Source organism: Pithys albifrons, chromosome 6, assembly GCF_047495875.1.
Source record: "Pithys albifrons albifrons isolate INPA30051 chromosome 6, PitAlb_v1, whole genome shotgun sequence".
NCBI classification, from domain to species: Eukaryota; Metazoa; Chordata; class Aves; order Passeriformes; family Thamnophilidae; genus Pithys; species Pithys albifrons.
This window is the reverse complement of record NC_092463.1, coordinates 16,543,224-16,563,823: the sequence shown is the minus strand read 5'-3', so window position 1 is coordinate 16,563,823 and position 20,600 is coordinate 16,543,224. Positions and strand designations below refer to the sequence as shown.

At 42.4% G+C, this 20,600-nt stretch overlaps 1 protein-coding gene across 2 annotated transcripts in view; it reads right to left on the bottom strand.

Moving 5' to 3' along the window:
* The window catches only part of ITPK1 (inositol-tetrakisphosphate 1-kinase), a 142,849-nt gene that overhangs the window by 15,462 nt on the left and 106,787 nt on the right, over nt 1-20,600 (bottom strand). For both annotated transcript variants that reach the window (XM_071557635.1, XM_071557636.1), the window contains exons 6-7: nt 5,694-5,792; nt 3,743-3,783 (exon numbers count right to left, since the gene is read on the bottom strand). In XM_071557635.1, coding sequence (XP_071413736.1) covers nt 3,743-3,783; nt 5,694-5,792 — 140 coding nt within the window. The remainder of the gene's footprint in view (nt 1-3,742; nt 3,784-5,693; nt 5,793-20,600) is intronic.

Genomic DNA, 20,600 nt, shown 5'->3' with positions numbered 1-20,600 from the left:
AGCTCTGAAACACAAGTGTGGTTTTATGCTTGTTAGCATTTTTTCACTGTCCTGATTGGGCCCACTGTTTTACTCAGGACACGCGACAGTCCAAAGAGGCTAAGAGAATTGCTCTGGGTCATACAGTGACTCCACACAGATATACAAAATAAAATAGGAGCTTCCTGCCTCAGCATGGTGCAGAGGAGTTGCACTGCTTTCTTACACTTTCCATATACTTTCTGTCCATTTTTGTGCTGAGACTAGCTGTGTCCTAGAGAAGCCAGGGTCACTGAAAGGATCTTACAAAGAAACTTTATCACTTTGTGCTCTCTCTCATGTATTACATATGATGAACTTCTCATTTGATGAATGCTATACTTTCAGGCTGAACTTTTGCTAACACCTAAGTTTGCTCCTGTAAGAAAATATAAAATATACTATAATAGCAAATATGTGTGGCTCGGCTTTGCGAATGAAGATTTGGGAAGGGCTGTCCCCGCATGGGTGTGCCCTTCCAGCCTGCGCAGTGGATTTTAGGTGAGGCACAGCATGTGCAGAACTGGCCCCACCGTTTAAGTCCTGAGGTCCATCTGCCACGGCTGAGTGAGCTTGGACAGTGCCAGTGAAGTTCCTCAGGACTAGAACCTACAGCACCCGGCATTTCCCAGGAGGTCTCCCATCCAAGTACTAATCCGGGGCTGACCCTGCTTGCTTCCAAGATCTGACGGGATCGGATGTCAGGGAGGCATTTAACTGCCTTAATAGCAAATATAATATAATAGCAAATGTAATAGTTTTTGATGTTTGTTTGTTTTTCAAAAACATGGCTGTGGTAAATGATTTAGTGATTACATACTTATAGTTAAAAGTCTCAGCACACTTTTGTCCTTATTCCTCCTTATCTGGTAGTCCACATTACAGATCAGGTAACTGCCTGCAGGCATGCCAAATGACTCACTAGATTAACATTTTCTGAGTTCAAGTCAATGTGCCCATTCAATGCATACTTGCAGCTGATACTCTTACTGTCTCTATTACACCAGGTGCTTTCTGTTTGACAGCACAGAATGAATTTGCAAGTGGTAACAACCTGTGCAAGAAACTTCTCTAACTGGCAGGATCATCCATCAAGATGATCCACAGTAACAACATCATGCCTCGTTTGTTTCTCACTGGTGGCAAGAAACACTTCTCTTCCTCCTCCTGTGTAGACTGTTGGCATTGTATCATCTACACTGGCAAGAACTATGCTGTTCCTATAGTGTTCTCTTCCAGTATTAATTGATTCCCACAAAAAAACCCGTAAAATGAGTGGGTGTTTATCAGCCTAATTTTAGAAGTGTGGAAAGCCAGAGAGTTTATCTTCTCAGCACATAACTGACCTAGACTACTGGAAACTATGTGAAACTTCTCTTCTGCAAAGCTCTGTGCTGACAGCCCATGGACTAGCATACAACCCATATAACTCCTGTGGTGTTGCATTATGCTGCTTCACTGGGATGTCTCATGCTTTTAACATGCATGAATAGAGCTCCAAGAATTTGCTTGCAGGGTGTATTTGCTCTTTGTAATCTAGCACAGACCTGCTGTGTCTGGCAGTAACATGTGAACAATACTTGATATCATAATTTTGCAACAGCATTCCTCATAAATGCAGAGCTCTCTTGAAGGCAAAAACTAAACAATTGCACTAATAATTTTTACTGACAATGTCCTTAAGAAATTCAGTATCAAAAAGACATAGTGATTCTCTGCCTTTTCAGTACTGTCTAGTGAACACTCAGAAAAAGTAATTCTAGACACATTTTTTCAGGCTATGGATCTCTCATGGCAGCTTTACTAAAGGTTAATTATGTTCTGACCTGCTGGCAGCCGAGAAGCACAACTTTCAGCCATCATCTCTGTTCAAGTTTAACAAATGGTGCTGGCAAAGTGGGGTTCAAGTGCTGAGCTGGCCAAGGGGTCTGCTAGTGCAGAGGCCATGTAGAACTACGGGACAGCACAAGAAGGCTGACAGCACCTTGGCTTAACTACAGCATGTTCTCACATGAGAAGTGTGGAAGTTGCCAGCCTTGTTGGCACTGAACCCAAACTGCAGCCTGTCCCTGTTAGCCTGTACTTGAGCTTTTTGAAAAGCAGGTTTCTGGTCAACAATCTAGTTTCAGTGTCAGCTCTGCAATGAGAATATATCTACAGAAAAAGAAGTGATTTAAAAGGCAAGGGAGGACTCACTAATAAAACAGGTAACAATTTACTTGTAGACCTATGCTTCATCATTTAGACAGACTGTACTGTAAGCAGATATTTTTTCTATGCTTCCCTTGCCATTACTGACTATAAGCAATTATAAGACAGTTCCACTCCGATCATAAATACACTTTTGGATCATTCCTGAAAACTCAGCAACTCCAAAAGTTGCTACTACTAACTGTGTAAAGTACCATGTAAGATTTCAGGCTTTTTTACAAGGGTCTTTCAAGGCTCTCCTAAGTTCCTAAATGATAAAGTGCAGCCTACAACTGTATTTTGGTGTAATTTTTGCTCAGCAAATGGAATTCTGGTAGGACGCTGAGGTGTGTCTGTACCATGTGAAAGAAGATCAAAGAAAGTTTCACCAGGGAAACCAAGTCCAAGCCTGACTGGACATGCACTGAAAGGTGCATGCATTTCAGCTTGCAGTTGCAGAGGAACTCCTGACAGAAAGATCAGCAGGGAAGATTGAGTCTTAAATTCATTAACAATCCAGATCACAAGTGTTCTTGGGAACGACAGCAAAAGTTTATAACAGCTGCTCTGGTGAACTAACAGGACTGTCTGTTGGTTTGTGAAATAATGCAACGTAAGGCCTGCCTGAAAAACGTTGCTGCAATTTTAAAAGAAAGTGCTGGTCAGTCAAGATTTCAGCCACAGTCATTCTGCTGTCTAGATTAATGTTTTACTTCAGGGCCTTCAGCTCTCAGAGACATTGCAGCAACATAGCACATGTTTTAGGAGCAGCTGGGAAACCTGGGCTGATGACCATGCTGTTAACAAAGGAGGCCAGGAATTAGGAGAGCTAGCAGCAAGGGCTGGATTCTCACACTGAGCTGCAGTAAGCAGGAAGGCAGGAAGCACAAATGGAAAAGAATTAAAACAGGACTCAACTCACCTAAATTTAGAGGAAGCTAGTCTCATAGGTAATGCACTCCTTCCAGGAATACACAACCATTTTAGTTGCAACTGCCTTACAGGAAGGCAGATAAGTTCTACCAGCCTCATTCTCCCCACAGAGACCACTATGTTGTTACAACTGAACATGCCTGGAAACCGTTTCTTATTTGTTACGCACTCCCTTCAAGGAAAGAAGCCAGCTGCTCCATCTGAAGGACAAACTCACTTCTCATCTGTACCACATACATATTGGAAAAGTAACACTGTGGGATGGAAACAGCATTTAGTGTGACCTCTCACCAAAGGAGAGACTGAAGGAGATTCCTGGCAGACAGAGCTGACTGGAGACTACAAACTGCTGGACACAACAAGATGATAGAAGCTAGAAACTGCTAAAAATAACTTCTATGTCAGGACGTTCAAGTCAAATTTAACTTCATTTCAGATTTTTGAAAAAATAATGGTGCGATTAAACATGAGGGAGAGGCAGGGAAGAAAAGTTGTTTGGGCACAGACTTCATTCTGCCTGCTACAGGGTTGGAAATCAGCAGCCAAACCACTGTGGCAGGGGACTGGAAACGGGGCTAATGCTGCAAGGTTTTTAACTCACCTCATGAGAGTTGGTTCCATGGGCCACTCTGGTTTTACAAACTGGGTAAATAAAAAAAAAGCAAAACAATTTACCACTGAAACAGGACACTGAAACAGGACAAACCCCTTATAATCCTGTTCCCACCCACACATGCAAACACTGGAGTTCACCAGACCAAGGTACTGACTGTTCCAGACACCAGTGACAGTCTCTGCTTGAACAGTGTCCTCAATCATTGCAAAGCTTGGTTTGCTCCAAGCCTTATTCTCTCAACTCCCTGTAACTAAGGTGCAAGCACAGATCATTATTAGGACTGGACAGAGTTGCAAAGCATCAGCTAAGAAGTTAGTACCAGGATTGCTATCCTGCCTACGCAAGAGAGCATCTTTACATGTATCAGTTTTTCTGAGGCTGGAGCTAGTTTACAGGTACTACAAAACACCCCTGTCCTGAAAACAAAGTAACTGGGACACAATGTAAACTAACTTGTTTTCCTAACTCCCTGTTTTGGGGAAAGAGTAGGAAACCTAACGAGCTGAGCCAAGCTAAGATACAGTTATTTTTCACAGGCAACCATAGAGGGGGAGAAAAAAAGATAGAGTCAGGCAGTTCTTTCTCCTTCACATTTCTCATGTGCTCTGTACATCCTGGTTCTCACCTCCATCCTAAATAGGAGGAGGAGTAAAACTAGTAAGAGGAAAAAACAACATGCTCCTTCTCCTGTGAAACCAGAGAAGAGCTGAAGACCCTGGGGCCCACATGAGCACTAGAGCTGATGTTACTTATGTGTTAAAGCAGAAGAGATGAAAACCTGCAAATAGTGACGGGGTGGATAGGACGAGACTTCTTTGGAGGTTGCTGGAAGAATTGAATTGCCAGGCAAGAGGACAGACAGCTATTAAAGGCAGATGACCTGCACTAGAGTCCAAAATAAGTTGATAACTTGAAATTTTGGAAAGTATGTATGATGTCTCACAGATACATGCTCTGGAGAGCTAGAGCGTTTTTAAGAAAAAATAATAGAGAGAGTAAGAAGAAAAAGCACTCCCAGAGCACCAAGTTGTATTAATTTTCAATGCTATTTTGTAATTTCATCATCCTTTAGAGGGGTTGATTCAGACCTTCTGGATATATGGGCTATGCTGCTGACTGCTGAGGACCAGCCAGCCTGCACTGAGAGCACGGTGTGAAGAGAGGGGGTCAAAGGCATTCAGTGGGCTTTAAATTCCTGTTTCACAACCCAGCTTCAGGAGACCTGCCTCATGTGGGACAGCGATGGCAGGGAGGGCAACACATGCTTTTTCCACGCGACTTTACCTCTGAACCTTACAAATGAGGCAAGCACCAAGGGAACAAACACCGACTAACCGATTCTGCTCACTTTATACTGCAAGGAATCAAATAAAGGAACGAATTAAAGCACAAGCCCCACAATGAAACTTGCTACAAAGCACAAACAGTTCATAGCAGCTGTTTGAGGCTGTGGGCCCTTGGAGTCTGTTATGTATGGTAACTTTTTACCCTCTTCCTTTTACTTTCTATGACTATATTTGTAGCGTGGAGCAGGGAAAGGGAGAGGTGGGTGAAAAAAAAGGGAAATCAGCAAGGCACTGAATTTCTCAAGAAAAACAATGAATGCAGCTTGGCAGGAGAAACATCGTGCAGAAGTTCAGGGCAAGAGGCTAACTTTGTTAGAACTATTAGCATTTCCCAGGAATGCATGTTTACTGTAGTGAGGTGTTTAAAGTAAGGACCATCAATAAAAGGCAAAGTAAAAGCTGATAGGGAGGGGGTTTGTTCCACATTCCAAATGCTAACTGCTTTAGAACATTTATTTCAGGAAGGTTTTAACATCCCTGACACTTTTGGCAGTGAAACCTGCACTCTTACAATGTCAGCTATGTCTTGGGGGATGCATATTGAGTACTAGAACCTACTAGAAGCACCAAGAAAAAGCCCATGTACATACTGAATGGGAATGCCAGTCCATTCTTCTCTATAAGCTGCAAGGTATCTTCTCCACAGGCACTTGTCAGCTCCATGAAGGGTGGTGAACAGATCCTCTCATCTGCAAGACAAAAAACAGACTCAAATGGAGATGAGGGGTTTAGCTTCTCAGCTGCATCATCACCAGCTCTCTCCATACTAACTGCTTCTTGAGAGTCCACTTTAACAGTTGATATTAATTCACCAGACAGATGTAAGTCAAGACTGAATTTGGGGTTCTGGAAACATTTCAGAAGAAATGGACACTTCTGAACGGCCTAATTTTCAGATAATCTAAATGGAAATATAAAGCCAGTGTTTGCACAGTTAGGCAGCAAAAATGATCACTGGCTTGGGAACATGCAGCTGCACAAGACTTAGCCAGTGAGGTGAAAAGCAAATTGGATCTCAGCTCTTAACTTTATGCCTTCAATTATAATTTTCTAAAGCATTCTACAAAAAATTGAACGGTCATCAAATGTGACTGGACTAGGCAGTCTCACAAAACCATCATTCCTGCAGAGCTATTCCAGTGGCAGATTCCAGTGAGGATTTACTTCAGACAGGGTGCCAGTCATGCAACACATCCTGCTGTCCCAGGAGAGGTCAGCAGGCCCAAAAATTTTCAGACAAGAGCTGTGCACACACTGACAAAGTCCAGATGAAGAACAACACCCAAGTACAAGCGACCATCCAAGTTTACCTCCTCAGGGGCATAGTCTTTTAATTACTACCTTCATGGAGTTTTAGCTGTGGCCAGGTAAACTTTGGAGCCACCAATGCGTTACGTTATAACTTGAGTTAGCTGCACAGTACTGAGCGTAATTCACAACAGGTCTGCCAGGACTCATTTCTTAGACTTATTTCAAGAGAAACAGTGTGACACCTTCCTCCAAGAAGCAACTGGAGACAAGTACAAATGACAGGAGCAATTGTATCTGGCAAACTCAAGTCACAGATTTATATAAACCAGCAACTTGTCTTGAAAATAAGCAAAATGTGACTGTTAATACCATCCACATTTAACCTAATGAGCACAGAGAATCTGAACAGGTGGAGGCCAGTCTGTGCAGAAACTGAAAAGTACATGTGAACTAAAACTCCAGCAAAGTTAACTATATACTCTGAGAGAGACATGCATCCAAAAATCACTTAATATTGCTTGGATTAATGCTTTTCACTTAATTTTAAGAATATATATAAAGAAAACAATCACTGAAGATTACAAAGATGCAAAATTCTGTGTATTTTGATATACACATCTCAATACATCCTAAGGGCTTTGAGAATATCTGAGAACTCTGACCATTAGCAGTGCTGTTGCTACAAGAAGTTTTCTGAGAAAAGAAAAGGCTATTTTCATACACTCTAAAAGGAGCATAAAGATTGATGCTTTGAGGTCAACCTCTACAAAGCTAAACAAAACATCCCAGACTTCAAAGTTTTCAGTTTGGTGCTATGAAAATAGAAAGCAGCATCCAAAAGTGACAGGTACTGTAATATTTACAAGCCTTTGCCAGACTAAAGTTCCTAAGTTGGATGAATTTAAGGAATAAGATTTAGATTACAGATACTTTGGAACAACTTTGGCTTGGCAGCTCTCCCACCCACATGCTTAAGGCTCACAAATAACTTTGCCTTCAGAGTGCAGATGCAGAGGGACGTATGGTTCCATCTCACTTCTCCCCTTTTCTCTGCTATGCAAACAGGAATGGGAGACAAGGAGGATTCAGTGTTCCTTCTGATTACATGACACTCGCATGGGGAGATGATTGAAGGGGCAAACAGTAACTTCTTTGACTTTGTACTTGGAAAAGACCACCTGGATCAACAAAAAGTAGCAGAGAAGACTCTTAGCATCTCAAAGTGCTCCCGCTGACTTTGCACACCACTGGCATTTTCTCCAAGAAGGCAATTCCAGCCCACTGAAACCTCTAAAACAAACCATTAATTCAGAGCCAGACCTGAGGACAAACAAACCCCAGCTCAACACAAGATTTCAGTACAGCTTATAGCTAGAAAACTGCCACTCTGAGTTTAATTGCATACTGAAATTCTGAAGACAGCTGTAGGTTTAAAAAGAAATCCTCCAGCTCCAGTCCTCCACTCTCTCCTCTTTCCCAGGGTGGTAAACACATGCTAAAGCTTTCTCTCATCACCAAACTCCTGCTATCAGAGTGGCAGCAGTCTCTGCACACCTTCTCTGCACTGAGGTCCAGCACAGACCTAATTCAATGGCTGAGCATCAGTTCTATACTGATTTACACCAGCATGGAACTACACCATATGATCCACGTGGTGCAAATGAACATGTGGGGATACACTGAACCCTCCCCTCTCCTCCTGCCAAGGTAAGCTGTTTTAGTGTGAACTTACTGAGCTGTGATCATGTTCTGGACCCTTGGCATGGGCACTGCTTCTTCATGAACCAGCTGTGACAAGACACCATGGGAAACCATTGCCAGAGAGAACAAGAGTAAATATATACAAACAAATAATCGTAACATTCCAGAGGTGGGAAGGGTGATGTGATCCTCTCTCCACCTAACTCTAACCCTATGGATGCTACAGCCTATAATTCAGCCTAAAACCAAGGAATATTCTCATTTGCACTTTAGAGCCCTAGTGTGGACCCAGCACTTTCATAAAAGCAGTCTGAGAACCACCACAGCATGAGGGCACAGCCATAGCACACCTCCCATGGAGCTGCACTGGCCATGCACTGCTGGCAGAAGTGACTCTGTATGTCAGGACACAGACCTGGAACAACGCAGAACCTGCACCAGGAGCTGATGCAGTTGTTCTACCATCAGTGCTCAGTTCCGTGCTGTGCATTGAGATGCTGCTGACTGGAGAGCCTCCTTCTAAAACAGCAAGTTTGGAAAAGACTCGGCCTTAGCCATCCTTGGCTATGGACAAGTGACCTTAAATCCCAATGGGTTATTACAAATGCAATATCTATATTTTTCAAATTTGATCTGAAACAAAAACTCGGGCAATTCTTCCCTCCCTTTGGGTGCATACATTTCATCACACAATAAACAGATATCCACAATTATTAACCCTATCTTCATGTAGCCTATGCTGAATTGAAGATATCAGCAGGAAAAATCTGTCCATAAGTCAAAGGACTGCTGTGAATTAAGAGACTGTACATTACTATAGTCCACACTTAGAGAATGGTATTCCTTTCTTTTCTAACAGCCTGGTAGTCTCTGAGAGTTCTGCCTTTGAAATATGGCCAGGACACCAGGTGGACCTTGTCACGTCCCAAACTGCCAGCCTAACAGCAATAAGGAAAGATTCTTCAGATCAGGAGAGGGTTCAGCTCTCACTTCAGCCAAGTACCCAGAGTATCTGTAGCACTTTTGTTGTTAGAATCAACATATTGTAATTAAATTTAAAAGTCAAAATTCTGTCACTCTGTTCCTCCCCCATCTTTGTCCTCATTTTTATTGTATGCCTTGGCACAAACTTTGTGGTGTCTGCTTTCTGTATTTGCCTTCAAATATTCTCCCTTTTCTTCAAGACTGGCTGATCTCACAGGGAGCTCTCTCTTTCTCTCTCATCTTTCTTACTTTCTGTATTTTTTCTCACTCCCATTTCTCACCTATACTGTTCTTTTTTTCTAACTGTTACTTCTATTCTTCCACTGCTACACCTACACTTTATGCCTCCATCACCTTTGAATGGAGATCATGGCTGGGATCATGTTCATTGCAAATGCAGGAGCAGCATTTGCAGTGGAACCCCTGAAGACAGCAAGGAAGCAATCACAGTACCAGGGCAGTCAGTTCTGGCACGTCCTGCTGTGGGGTGAGCTTTGTCAGAGCATTGTCCCATTCCCATTGAGCAACAACATTATTATGAAGGTGGAAGACTTGGCTGATGAAGGCCAGTTTAGAGGATGAGCAATACAGCTAACCAAGGAGTCAGTGCCAGGAGGGGATAACTCCAGGTGAAGTTCAACAATAATGACAGAAGCAATGGGATGTGAAAATGGGAAAGATACAGACTAAAAACTTGCTTGGGGAAAGGTTTTCTGGCAAGTGAGAATTGGTGGAAATCTTTATACTCAGGACTTACTTTAGTGAGAGATGCTGGGTAGTCTTCTCTACTCAAGGCCTGTGCATCACAATGGCCTGCAGACAGACTGCCAAACAGTCACAGGATGCCCAAACCCTCAAAAGGAAGAAGGCACAAGAAGCCAAACACTCAACACACACTCCCATTCAGCAGGCAGGCAAAACAGATAGAGGAAAAATAACAGTAATGCATGGCTGATCCCAGTTAAACCAAATCTTGATAGTAAAAAGGGCTGTATAAGACAGTCCCTGGATGGTTTTTGATAATCCTTGTACTGTAAAGGTTTGAGAATTACTGACACAGAGGGCAGCTGTGGATGACCGTGGGGAAAAAATAAACCACAAAAACAGAAGAACCATAAAATAGTGCCCTATTCAGATTTCTTTGGTCCTTATGATTCTGAACCTGTAAGGAAACAAGTATAGACTGCAGACCCAATGCTCTGCATTCATAGATCAACAAACTGTATTTTCTTGTCTTCAGAGAAGACGTTTAAAGAGAATTCATGGCCATCTGTGAGTAGAGCTCAAAATCTGTGTCTAGAAAAAAAAACAACAAACCATGAGGAGGCCACTGCCCATTTATCTTCAGATTTACAGTTTCAACAGGTTTCCCTACCTCGTACTTCACCATCCTTCATTATCTAACCTAGGGATTAGGAAGCACAGTAGACAGGCTGAAAAAGGAATATTTATTCCCAGCACCACCAGCCTCTTGCCACAAGACCATGACTCACTCACCAAACATGTTCTATCTCCGACCTCCCATTTGCAAAGTGTGGATAAGCCTTCACCTCGTCTTGGTGAGACAGGGTTTATGGGAGTTGGTTCAAGGAGTTTCAGGAAAAAGACTTTTTGATGCTACTGGAGCAATTACAATAGCCTGTTTGAAGCTTCAGTCTAAGCATCAGCAACCAAACTCCTGAGGGTGTTACTGGAAAAACATAAACCAGACAGTGTTTGCTAAAGAACATCCTCCCTTTTGACCAGGCTCAGTACTGCACTGTTAGCACAGAAGGTAACAGGAGGACCAAAAGGGAAACACGCTAAGGACAAGGAAAGGTAAAAACAGTTGGTCCAGTGAATTTTGAAACCAGTGGAGCGAAGATGTAGTTTGTCAAAGGAGCGCAAGAGGAGGCCTGCAGTCCCCCAGGTGTGCAACGGACTTGGCACATCTACATCCCCTAATTCTGCTTAGCAGTTCCAGATGGAGCACAGCGTGTGCCTGAGTTGCTCTCTGTGGCTGGAAAGGTTGCCAGAATTATTTTCTGAAGAAACTGGGTACACGATCCCCACATCACACAGAAAATTATTATGCAGAAAAATGACAAAGCTGTTTCTGAAAAGTGCTGGTCTCTGGTGTAAACACCCTTAGGCAGAAAAACATCCATGTCCAAATCAGGACTGGCTCAGGCCAGTTATCATCCAACGCTCATGGAGCAAATGTTAAGCCTTAAACTATCAGAAAGATTTACAGCACACCATAACAAATTCTAAACTTCCTACTTTGTTGAGAAAAGCCACTCTTTAACAGAATAGTTGGCTCTGTGATTTGGAAACATTTAAGACTCTTTAAAAATAAAATATTTTCAGTAAACTCTGCTTCACTGTGGCTTCCACCAGCTTGCACCACGGCACTCTGTTCCTATGGGGATAGAGACGATACATGGCCAAGGCAATGTCTTTTTCTCCTAATACAACAAGGGGAGGAAATCTGAACTTCCAGCTCACCCCTGCCTCCTAAGTTCATTTTCAAACAAAAAAACCAACCAACCCCACAATAAAGCTGAAAACGTTTTTTTTAAAGCATGTAGCTGAATCTTATCAAAGGTATCTTAAACCGCTACGACTGGAGTTCTTTGCCCTTTGGAATCCCTTTAATGACTATAAACTTCTAACTTTGGACTGTCACTTCTGCTAAGGTCAAAACTTGGTATGTCCAAGAGTCAGACAAGCTAAGCCAACCCCAACTTCACAGCAGTCCAGTTCCCATGAACTTCACCCCTTCCTCTAGCAGGTAATTTTTCAGTTGAAGCTTCATAAACCCAAAAATTTTGTTCTGAAATCCTACAATTTTAACAAGTTTATTTCAGCACTTCTGAGCTGTATTAAAAATACTGTCAAGTTGTTGTCCCTTTCCCTCACAAATGTGTGTGAATGACAAATATTGGCAGAGTAGATTTAGTTGAAACATATGTTAATCTGTACTCTTCCCTGAAAAATCAGTGAATATCTGAATATCTGTGTGTTTGCATCTTACTCATTAGTCTGAGCGGGGAAAATTCCAGTTCTCATGATAAAGCAGCTGTATTTGGGGACCATTTGGCAGCACAATCTAAAGACACAAGAGGGCAGAGCAAACTCAGCTTTGAGGGCACAATTTCAAGCTTACCCTACCACGACATACAAGGAACTGTGCACCAAATATCTACCTATGTTAAATGGAACATCTGCTGAGCAACAGTCTTGGCTTTTAATAAAATAGTTATTTTGAAACATCTGGGGAGCGAATGAGGAAATCTCTCAACTGAATGTAAACAAGAAACTATTCAAAAAAACTCCAAATAACTTGCCATTTCCATGCAATTTAGGAGTGCTAATTATGGTTTCAGAACATGAGGAAATCAGTGTAACTTGAAGAGAAAATATAAAGAAAAAAATAAAGGCAAAAGTCACAGTAAAGCCAACCTGATGGAGTTCACAAAGCTACAGCCTGTATAGGATCCTCCTGCACCTTCTGAATCTAGACTGTCATCTTATGCCCACTTTTCTTTAGTGAGCAGAATGCTCCTTTCTGAAGGGAATTCACCTCCTCTCTCGGGTGCTCAGGCTGAAAGAAGCAAGTTTTGCAAAGAAGCATTCAGCTTACTTGTAGTGATGGAGCCTCACAGGTACCTGTCAGCTACAGACTTGCCTTCAGTTAAAACAGACCTGTGGTGAGACATGGGCATTGACAGCCAATAAAGCTCACAGCAATGTAACAAGTTAGGAGGTGAAAAATTACCTCATTCAGGAGACAGAGTAAAGGCTGGGACGTATGTCCATCATCAAATAGCCTCATTTTTCCACAGGTCAGTTACCCACCACCTCACAAATGCAAGGGACAGGAAGCTTTGCAGTGGAAGTTCAAAAGCCAAGAACACCTCACCACAGAAAAAGGAGACAAATAGACCAGCTTTCCAGGAGAAGAAAATAAACCTTCTGGTGGTTCTAAGATTCTGTGTAAAGAAGGTAAAACTATAATATAAGTAAGGATGAAGGATGCAGAAAACCTGCTATAACAGCTTTTGTTGAAACAGTAACATTTATTCCTTAGAAGAGGGAAGCAGTACCAAAACTCAAAGAAGCGCTTTCTGCATTTTTACCCCAATAATGTTCCACTCAGAACCTTGGCATTGAAAGTACTGCTATCTGTGAAACCCCAAAGGCAATTCCAGAAGAGAGACAATGCAAAATCTACTCTGCATGTCTGCTCTATATTAAAATGCAAATGTCAGAATCAGTGTGAATACCTGAATCCCAAATGAAACCAACTCAACTGTCTCTAAAGATTAATTTGTATATGTTGTTTCAAATGCTTACCTATGTATTTAGAATACAGGAATTACAGTTGGCATTGCCATTCTCAAGTGACAGAAGCCCCCAGTTTTAGTACTCTTACCAACACGGACAATTCTATTTTGTCAAATGACAAATGAGTCTCAGAACCAAGAGACAGTGTTCAAATACAACTCCTTCCTGTGAAATACAAAAGGTATTTAATGGTCTAGATGCAGCTTTTTCATGCCTCCTCTCCCAAATACAGAGCTAAGAAACTACTTAAGATAGTACAAAACAACTTCTAAGCTAAACTTCCACTTGCAAACTACACACATTCAGGACAGGAGACAGTGGGAGGTTGGTCCCTGTGGTCTAGAACAAATAGTGGTGTGCAATTCCCTGTATACACACTCAGAGCTTGAAAATGGCCAGGGACCACCAGATTGGAGCAAGTATTATTGTTATACACTATGTGTTGGAGCTTGAATGAAAGATGTGAGCACCAGGGCCCTCATACTTGAATGTAGCACCAAAGTTCCTCATAAGCACCTGATGCACATGAGAAATGGACAGCAGAAAGAGCACCAGTTGCTCCATACAGTGGGATGCTAATAATTGCCAAGAAACTAAGGTAGGCTGTGAAAGCTCAATGCTGAAATCCTTACTGAATTTATTTACATGTACCTCTTAAAACAGTTACTTCCTCTCAGTTGAAGAATCAGTCTTTCCTTGTATTATAAAGAGCACATTGTCTAATGAAATAGAAGAACACTGGAAAGTACATTCATGGCAGGGGGCATGATGACAGACATGACAGGCAGCGTTTTCTTGTCCACAACAGAGTTCATCTGAAGATATTAGAGTACCCAGAAGAGCAGAGCCCACTGAAGCTCTTTATATCTCTAATCTAAGAGGGTTGATGGCCCTTAATCAGATCAATTTAATGAGCTTTTGGAAGCTAAATCCTGGGAGAGCCTGCACAATGCATGTCTCATGCCTTCAGTAAATACCACTTATTATCTATACATGCTGGGTCAGAGGCAAAGCAGCAACCCACAAGGAGTGCAAAAGAGTGACTGAACTCCCTCCAAGGTAGAGAGGTATCCCAGAGACACACGGGATGCGGCTCTGGCTGTATCAGCTCCTAGATCAAGCCTTCAGAGTACAGCAGGACTTCTGTAGCACCTGTGCCCCAGCTCGAGCCAGGAAGGAATATGACTTTTGGCTCCTGTTCCAAAGCATACTAGTGATGACAGAGGAAATGTGAGCAACTACCTGCCTTTCGTTACTTTACCAACTCACACATATGTGGACACAAAGAGAAGCGCAAGAGTTTACATGGAGATCTATGAGACACAGGAAGATCATAGGATAACACCAAGTAACAGAAGAGGCTCATGACTGCCCCTGCACAGCTGAGCAGGGCTGTGGTTGGGCATCTCCCATCAGCTATGCTGGGGAACCACCTCTGTGTTCTGAGGTCAAAAGGATTTGCCAGAGACTTGGGGACCATTGATTTCATTTGAGTTCCATTATGTAAAGCAGCCACACAGAACACAACTATATAACAGCAAAGTGCTTCTTCTTGTGCCATGGATGAAACCTAAGAACATGGCATTTCAGTAACAACAGTGGAAAGAACTGTTTACAGACACCTAAGCAAAGACTTAACTATCAACTCAACAACATAAGCAAATTATCATGGTCCCAAAATTTACATGTAAAAAGAAGATAATGTCCTGGCCTAACACTGTCTTTGCACAGGTTAGCAAAATTTTCTAGCATGTGTGGGACTTTTACCTTCTACACTGATCACCATTCAGTGCTTGCACTTTGTAGTGTGGAAAGAACAAACTCAAATGAACATGATTTTATTCACAAACATTTTGTATTTTCAAATTAAGATCTTACAGACGACTAGTAGACAGTCCTAAAATACTCAGGAAAAATGTAACTGAAACATTAGTTCTGGTCTTGAAGGATTCTGCTTTGCATTTGTTTGCAATGCCTTAACTGGAGTAGGGCACACCAACCAAGGCTGCTGCCCAACACAGCGACTGGTACAATTTGATAATTTTTCCAAAGTGAGGTGGATTGGGCCCACTCCAAAACCAATGAGAAGAAATAACTTCTGAGACAAACAAGTTATGTGTATTTTAAACACCAGAAAGAAAAAAAGCATAAACCTATCAATGTGGGAAAGCTTTGCTGGTGTATGTTTTTCTCTTCTAATTATGTTAGTATAACTACAGCACAGGAATGCACACACCCCACTTTGTTTAAATTGGATTAGTTTCTGTTGTTAAAAAGTCTTCAGACAGCCCCATACAACTCTCTTCCTGTACAACTGCAAAGCTCTCTGGGTACATAGTCCATGGAAGAGCATTCCCACACTGGATGCCAATACTGATCAAAACTGCAATACCTGTGAGAAAATACCAGGAGGCAACGACCAGCAGTCCTTACCCACTACCATGAAACTGTGTTGGTTTAGGAAGCTGACACTATTTCCACACTGCTGACAGGTGTTATCTGGACGTTATCTGCTAAGATGCCAGACTTCCAGAAGTATCCAGGACTAAAATGCCAGACTTCCAGCAGTACCCAGGACAAAGTGGCTTCTATTTCTATCTTCTCTGGCGCTGTGAGACTGGGTCTTTGGGTGCATCTTTGGTGCAATCCATGCCCATGTGGGCATGTCAAGCAGCTAGCAGCAGCTAGAAGCCACTTACTCCATAAAAACCTCAATGCTTCAAAGCAGGAAGTCCAGCACTTGATCTCCCCCAGTAACACTTGTGCAGGAGGGAGATGGTAATAAAAGAGGCAAAAGGAGGAAGGACGACTCCATCAGAGCAGAGTCCCTGCCTGATGTGCCAGCACACATGGCAGCACCAGGAGCCAGTCACACTGCGACAGCAGCCTCCTGAGTCTGGCTTTGAGCTCCAAGAAGCCATGTGCCAATGGATAATTGTGACAGAAAAGGGAGTTCATCTCACCTAGCTCCAGCCAACTTGTTTATGCAAGCTGTCTGTGTACCAATGAAGCCAGTGGAAATGGGCACATTTGGACAGTGATTTACCTAATACATTCAGCAGTTTAAAATTAATCACTTCTGGACATACCTGTCTCTACCCACTGCTTCTAACAACTTACTAGTCCTGGATTACCCCTCCTGTTCCCTCCTAACCAACTAGCACAAACTCAGGCAGTAAGGGGAATGTTTTTTATGTTTCTCTCTTTGTGCTGCACTGGGCTGGAGGAGTTCTACCAGCCTCTGCATGCGGTTCCTATCTGCTGATACAAGGATCGATCATACTGAGGGAGACTTTTCATCCCATTGGTTTATCCATTTAAGGCTTGATATAACAGCTATCTCTGTAATGCCTAAAAATCAGTTAGTGGGATTTAAGATGCATAGGAGGTACTTTCCCTAAAAATTTAAACATTCTAAAATTTTCTGTGCTTTCTACATGTAATGGCTGTGTCTTCATTTATCTCTTTTTTTATCTCCTCCCTTTGATGAAAGTAGCAAAACATTCACTGTCTAGGCCCTCTCATCCTGGGGGGTTTTTAATTAAAGGGCAGCTCTCAGGTCTTTTCACACGTTGCTGGTTGTCCTTTTAGTCCACCACAGAGTCCCACCTCCTCCTCTAACTCAGCCTGACACCATTCCTGACCTTGCCTTCGCACTTACACTGCCATCTGGTCACAAGCTTTCTCAAGGATAAACCCCTATCATGGCACTTCTAAAACCAGGTCCTTCCTCAAGTCCCTTCACCAAAACTCAAGCTTATACACTCTTTCTCTTTTCCCTTAGTAGCTGGATCCTTTTTACGTTTCTCCTTGTTAACCAATCTAACAAGCTGGAAGTTGTGAAGAAATCTGTTACATTTATTAGTTCCCTCAATGAAGTGCATATGAAAAAGCCAAATAATACCTCAATAGGAAGAAGCCTCAAATATCGTGAGTGGATTGAAGAAAACTGAGCTATAGCACAGCCACAGACTGGATCATTAAGAAAACAGGTGCTGAGTTGTGTAGGAAGCTCTTCCAGCTCCTGGTCAACTGCCCACAATTCCCCAGCCATACTGAACCTACACCAACAAATACAGTGGATGCAGACTCCTAGAAGGCCAGAGTACATCATCTCCACCCCTTTAGCTGCCCAACACAAAAGGGGCTGTGAGCTCTCTGAGGTGGTAATGAATTAATAAGGGTTTTCCCTTTCACAAGAGCCAGTGAGAGGACCCATGACAGTGACTTAGAGATGGAACCTCTGGAAGATACCTTGAACCACACAGACACATCCATTTAGAAAACTGCTGGGTTTTGTGGCTCAGAGTATCTGATCAGTGTAGAGGAAATTTCCCCTTGTGTTCAAAGTCAATCCCAGTATCCAACAGATCCTTTCCCAAAGGAAAAGTAACAATCTGTGTCTTAGAAAATGCACTTCTTTGAGAAGTAAATAGTTGCTTGATGTGCACCTACTTACTGTCTTTCAACCCACTTTTTGGTGTGTGACAATACTGCAAATATATGTTGAAATCTTATGCTCTACAATGTCCTGCACAAAAGAGTTAAAATGCTACTAACAGGGTAAGTAAAATCACAGGCTAAATTCTATTCTTAATTATGTTGTAATCAAAGAAGTATTAAAGACTACCCAGTCAGAAGAATGCCAGATTCATACACCAGGTGTAGGATCTGAACTTTGCTCTGAAGGTGTATTAGAACATTATGGAAAGAGCTGAATTCTTGGCTAATTTCCAAGAAGAGAAACATTGCTAAGCTCAACAAGCTAGGCAGCTCTCAGCATGACCCATCATGGTTTGTATAAAACATCTTTGATTTAGTAGACATGCTATTTCCTTTTCATCTGATCTATTTAATGACCTTTTTCCAGGCTTTGGGAATCTGGGTACTCCTTTTCTTTTTCACAGACCGAAAATGCTGTAACAAAGTCAGGGCAACAGAAGGCATTCAGAGACATGGTATTTTCAAAACGAGGAGCGTATCTGCAGGTCTGGGAAAGCTAAATACTTCAAGGGTGATTAGTAGACTTCTAAGACATGCAGTCATGTCTTTCAGTCAAAACTTTACTAATCTGCTTCCTAGTAGATGAAAACAAGCTTGTATTTTCAATGATTAAAAAAAATAAACCACAGAGTACATAGTAAGATTAGACTTTTCAACTAGCTAAATGCAGATGATAGAATGCTCATAGCAAATCCAGGCTTCTATCACTGATGTACATGTCATTTATACAAACCTCTCCAAATACACAAAGTTTCATACACGTTAAAGATTCTTCCATCCTCCCTGCGCTACCCAATAGGGGTTCACTCTACGGCCAAGGAAGCTGAAGCAGACCCTCAGCGAACTGACCAAAGGAACAGTGGGTTTCAGTGGCAGGCTCTGGCTCAGGACATACCAGCAATCCTCCTATGCTCTCATACAACATTCCTCATTTGGAGATCTCTCCCGGTTTACAAAGGCAGCACTTGCCACCAACTCACTTTACAGCAGGGAAAATGAGAGACAAAACCCTAGAAGGGCTCATCAAGAGACAGCCTGTGGACAGGGGTAAAAACCCTCATCTTTCTGCCTGACTTTGTCTGAACCAAGAACTTAACCAGTTCCTGGCTCTGTCCTGAGCCACCAGCCACATGCAATGCAACATCTTAACAACGTTGGTTGTCGCATTTAAATACAGAGAAAGGAAACATAGACAGAAAAATACTGAAGTAAAAAAGTGCAGTGGAATTGCTTATAAGAGCTATGAACAGCACATAGAGTATAAACACTTTAACTTATTTCAAGAATGTAAATGTGATCCTAAATAACGTTAGAATTTGCAAAGATACATAACACAGACACATAGCTGAAGCCTTACATGAGATTTCCTCATGTGTCTGAAGCTCAAATCCCTGCCCATTTGCTTGGTTTCAACTTTGCATTCTTGCATTGCTGTAATTACTAGTTATTGCTTTTTGGTCTTTGTGCCCATGGATGATTTCATGTAAGTGTAAGCTGTGCAACCAGCACCACACAGGTCCCCAGATGTGCTCATTTCTGTAGAGCCTCTCAAACACAAGGATCTGCATGTCAGCACTCTAAGCACTCCAGACACAAGGAGGACACAGACTAAACAAACACATCAGTTCTCTGAGGTGGGGAGGCTGCTCTTCCTGACTTGAAATCAAATTTGGAGAAGATGAGATTATGCAAACAGAGGACATCTGAGACCATGAATGTGTCCTGACAAGAATCTTTCAGCTTTCCTTCCTCTTCCCTGAGGCCAGCCCTGGTGCCATTTGTTAGCAGCAACCTGAGTGCCATGTATTAATCAGCAAAGCAGAGCACAGACATCTTTTCTGTGTGATTTATTCACATTACCAGAGAAGAGGGCAGTACAAGACATTAGGCCACTGCAGACAAGGTGCTGTAAAACTCAACACTTGGGCTAAAAAGCAGGAACTATGTACCTTTGGTCTCACGGGGAGCAGCTTTCAAAACCTGACCTCAGCAGCTTCTCTCTGAGATGCATGTGGAGGAGGATTTTGTTATTTCTCAGAGCTGCTGAATTCAGCTCAGCAAGAAGGGGAAAGCACTCAGGAAGGAATGCTGTGTTTTGCCAAACAAGGACATGTTAGCAACCTACCAGGACACCAGCCGAGGCAGTACCAGCACTTGTTTTGTTCCAGTTAGTCTATTAGTCACATCTATGTGCTGTCTGCAGCAGCCAAAAGCTCTAGTTAGACATATGAGACTTGTACAGGCAATTCCAGAAACACATTCATTCTGTGCCAAAAGACAACATGCTGCCAGGTACAGAAGGGGATTCTCACTCCAAGAGCAGGGGTGATATTTTGTCTCCGAAAATGTACCAGGAGTCAAAGGCGACGGAAGACCTGAGAACAGTCAGGAATGTACCATGGCTCAAGTCTGACAACGTGCTTGTCCTTGGGAAATCCTTAGTTTTAGCAGAACAAGAGGAGGAAATGCCCTGAGGACTCTTTGCAATGTCTCCACAGGAAGAGATGTTGCAAGTATCAATTACACTGTTGAACTGAGAAAGTGGGGAAAGAATAATCTGTGTTCAGAACTGGAAGAACACAGCAGGTGTCAATATTTTCCAGTCTTCAGGCATGTAACATCAACATTTCAAGCTCATCTGTCAAGTGTTTAATTCTAGTCTCCTTGGGTTCCTTAGGAACAGTCTGCACAGTGTATAGCAGAGTACAAAAGCAGGAAGCCATTGGGAG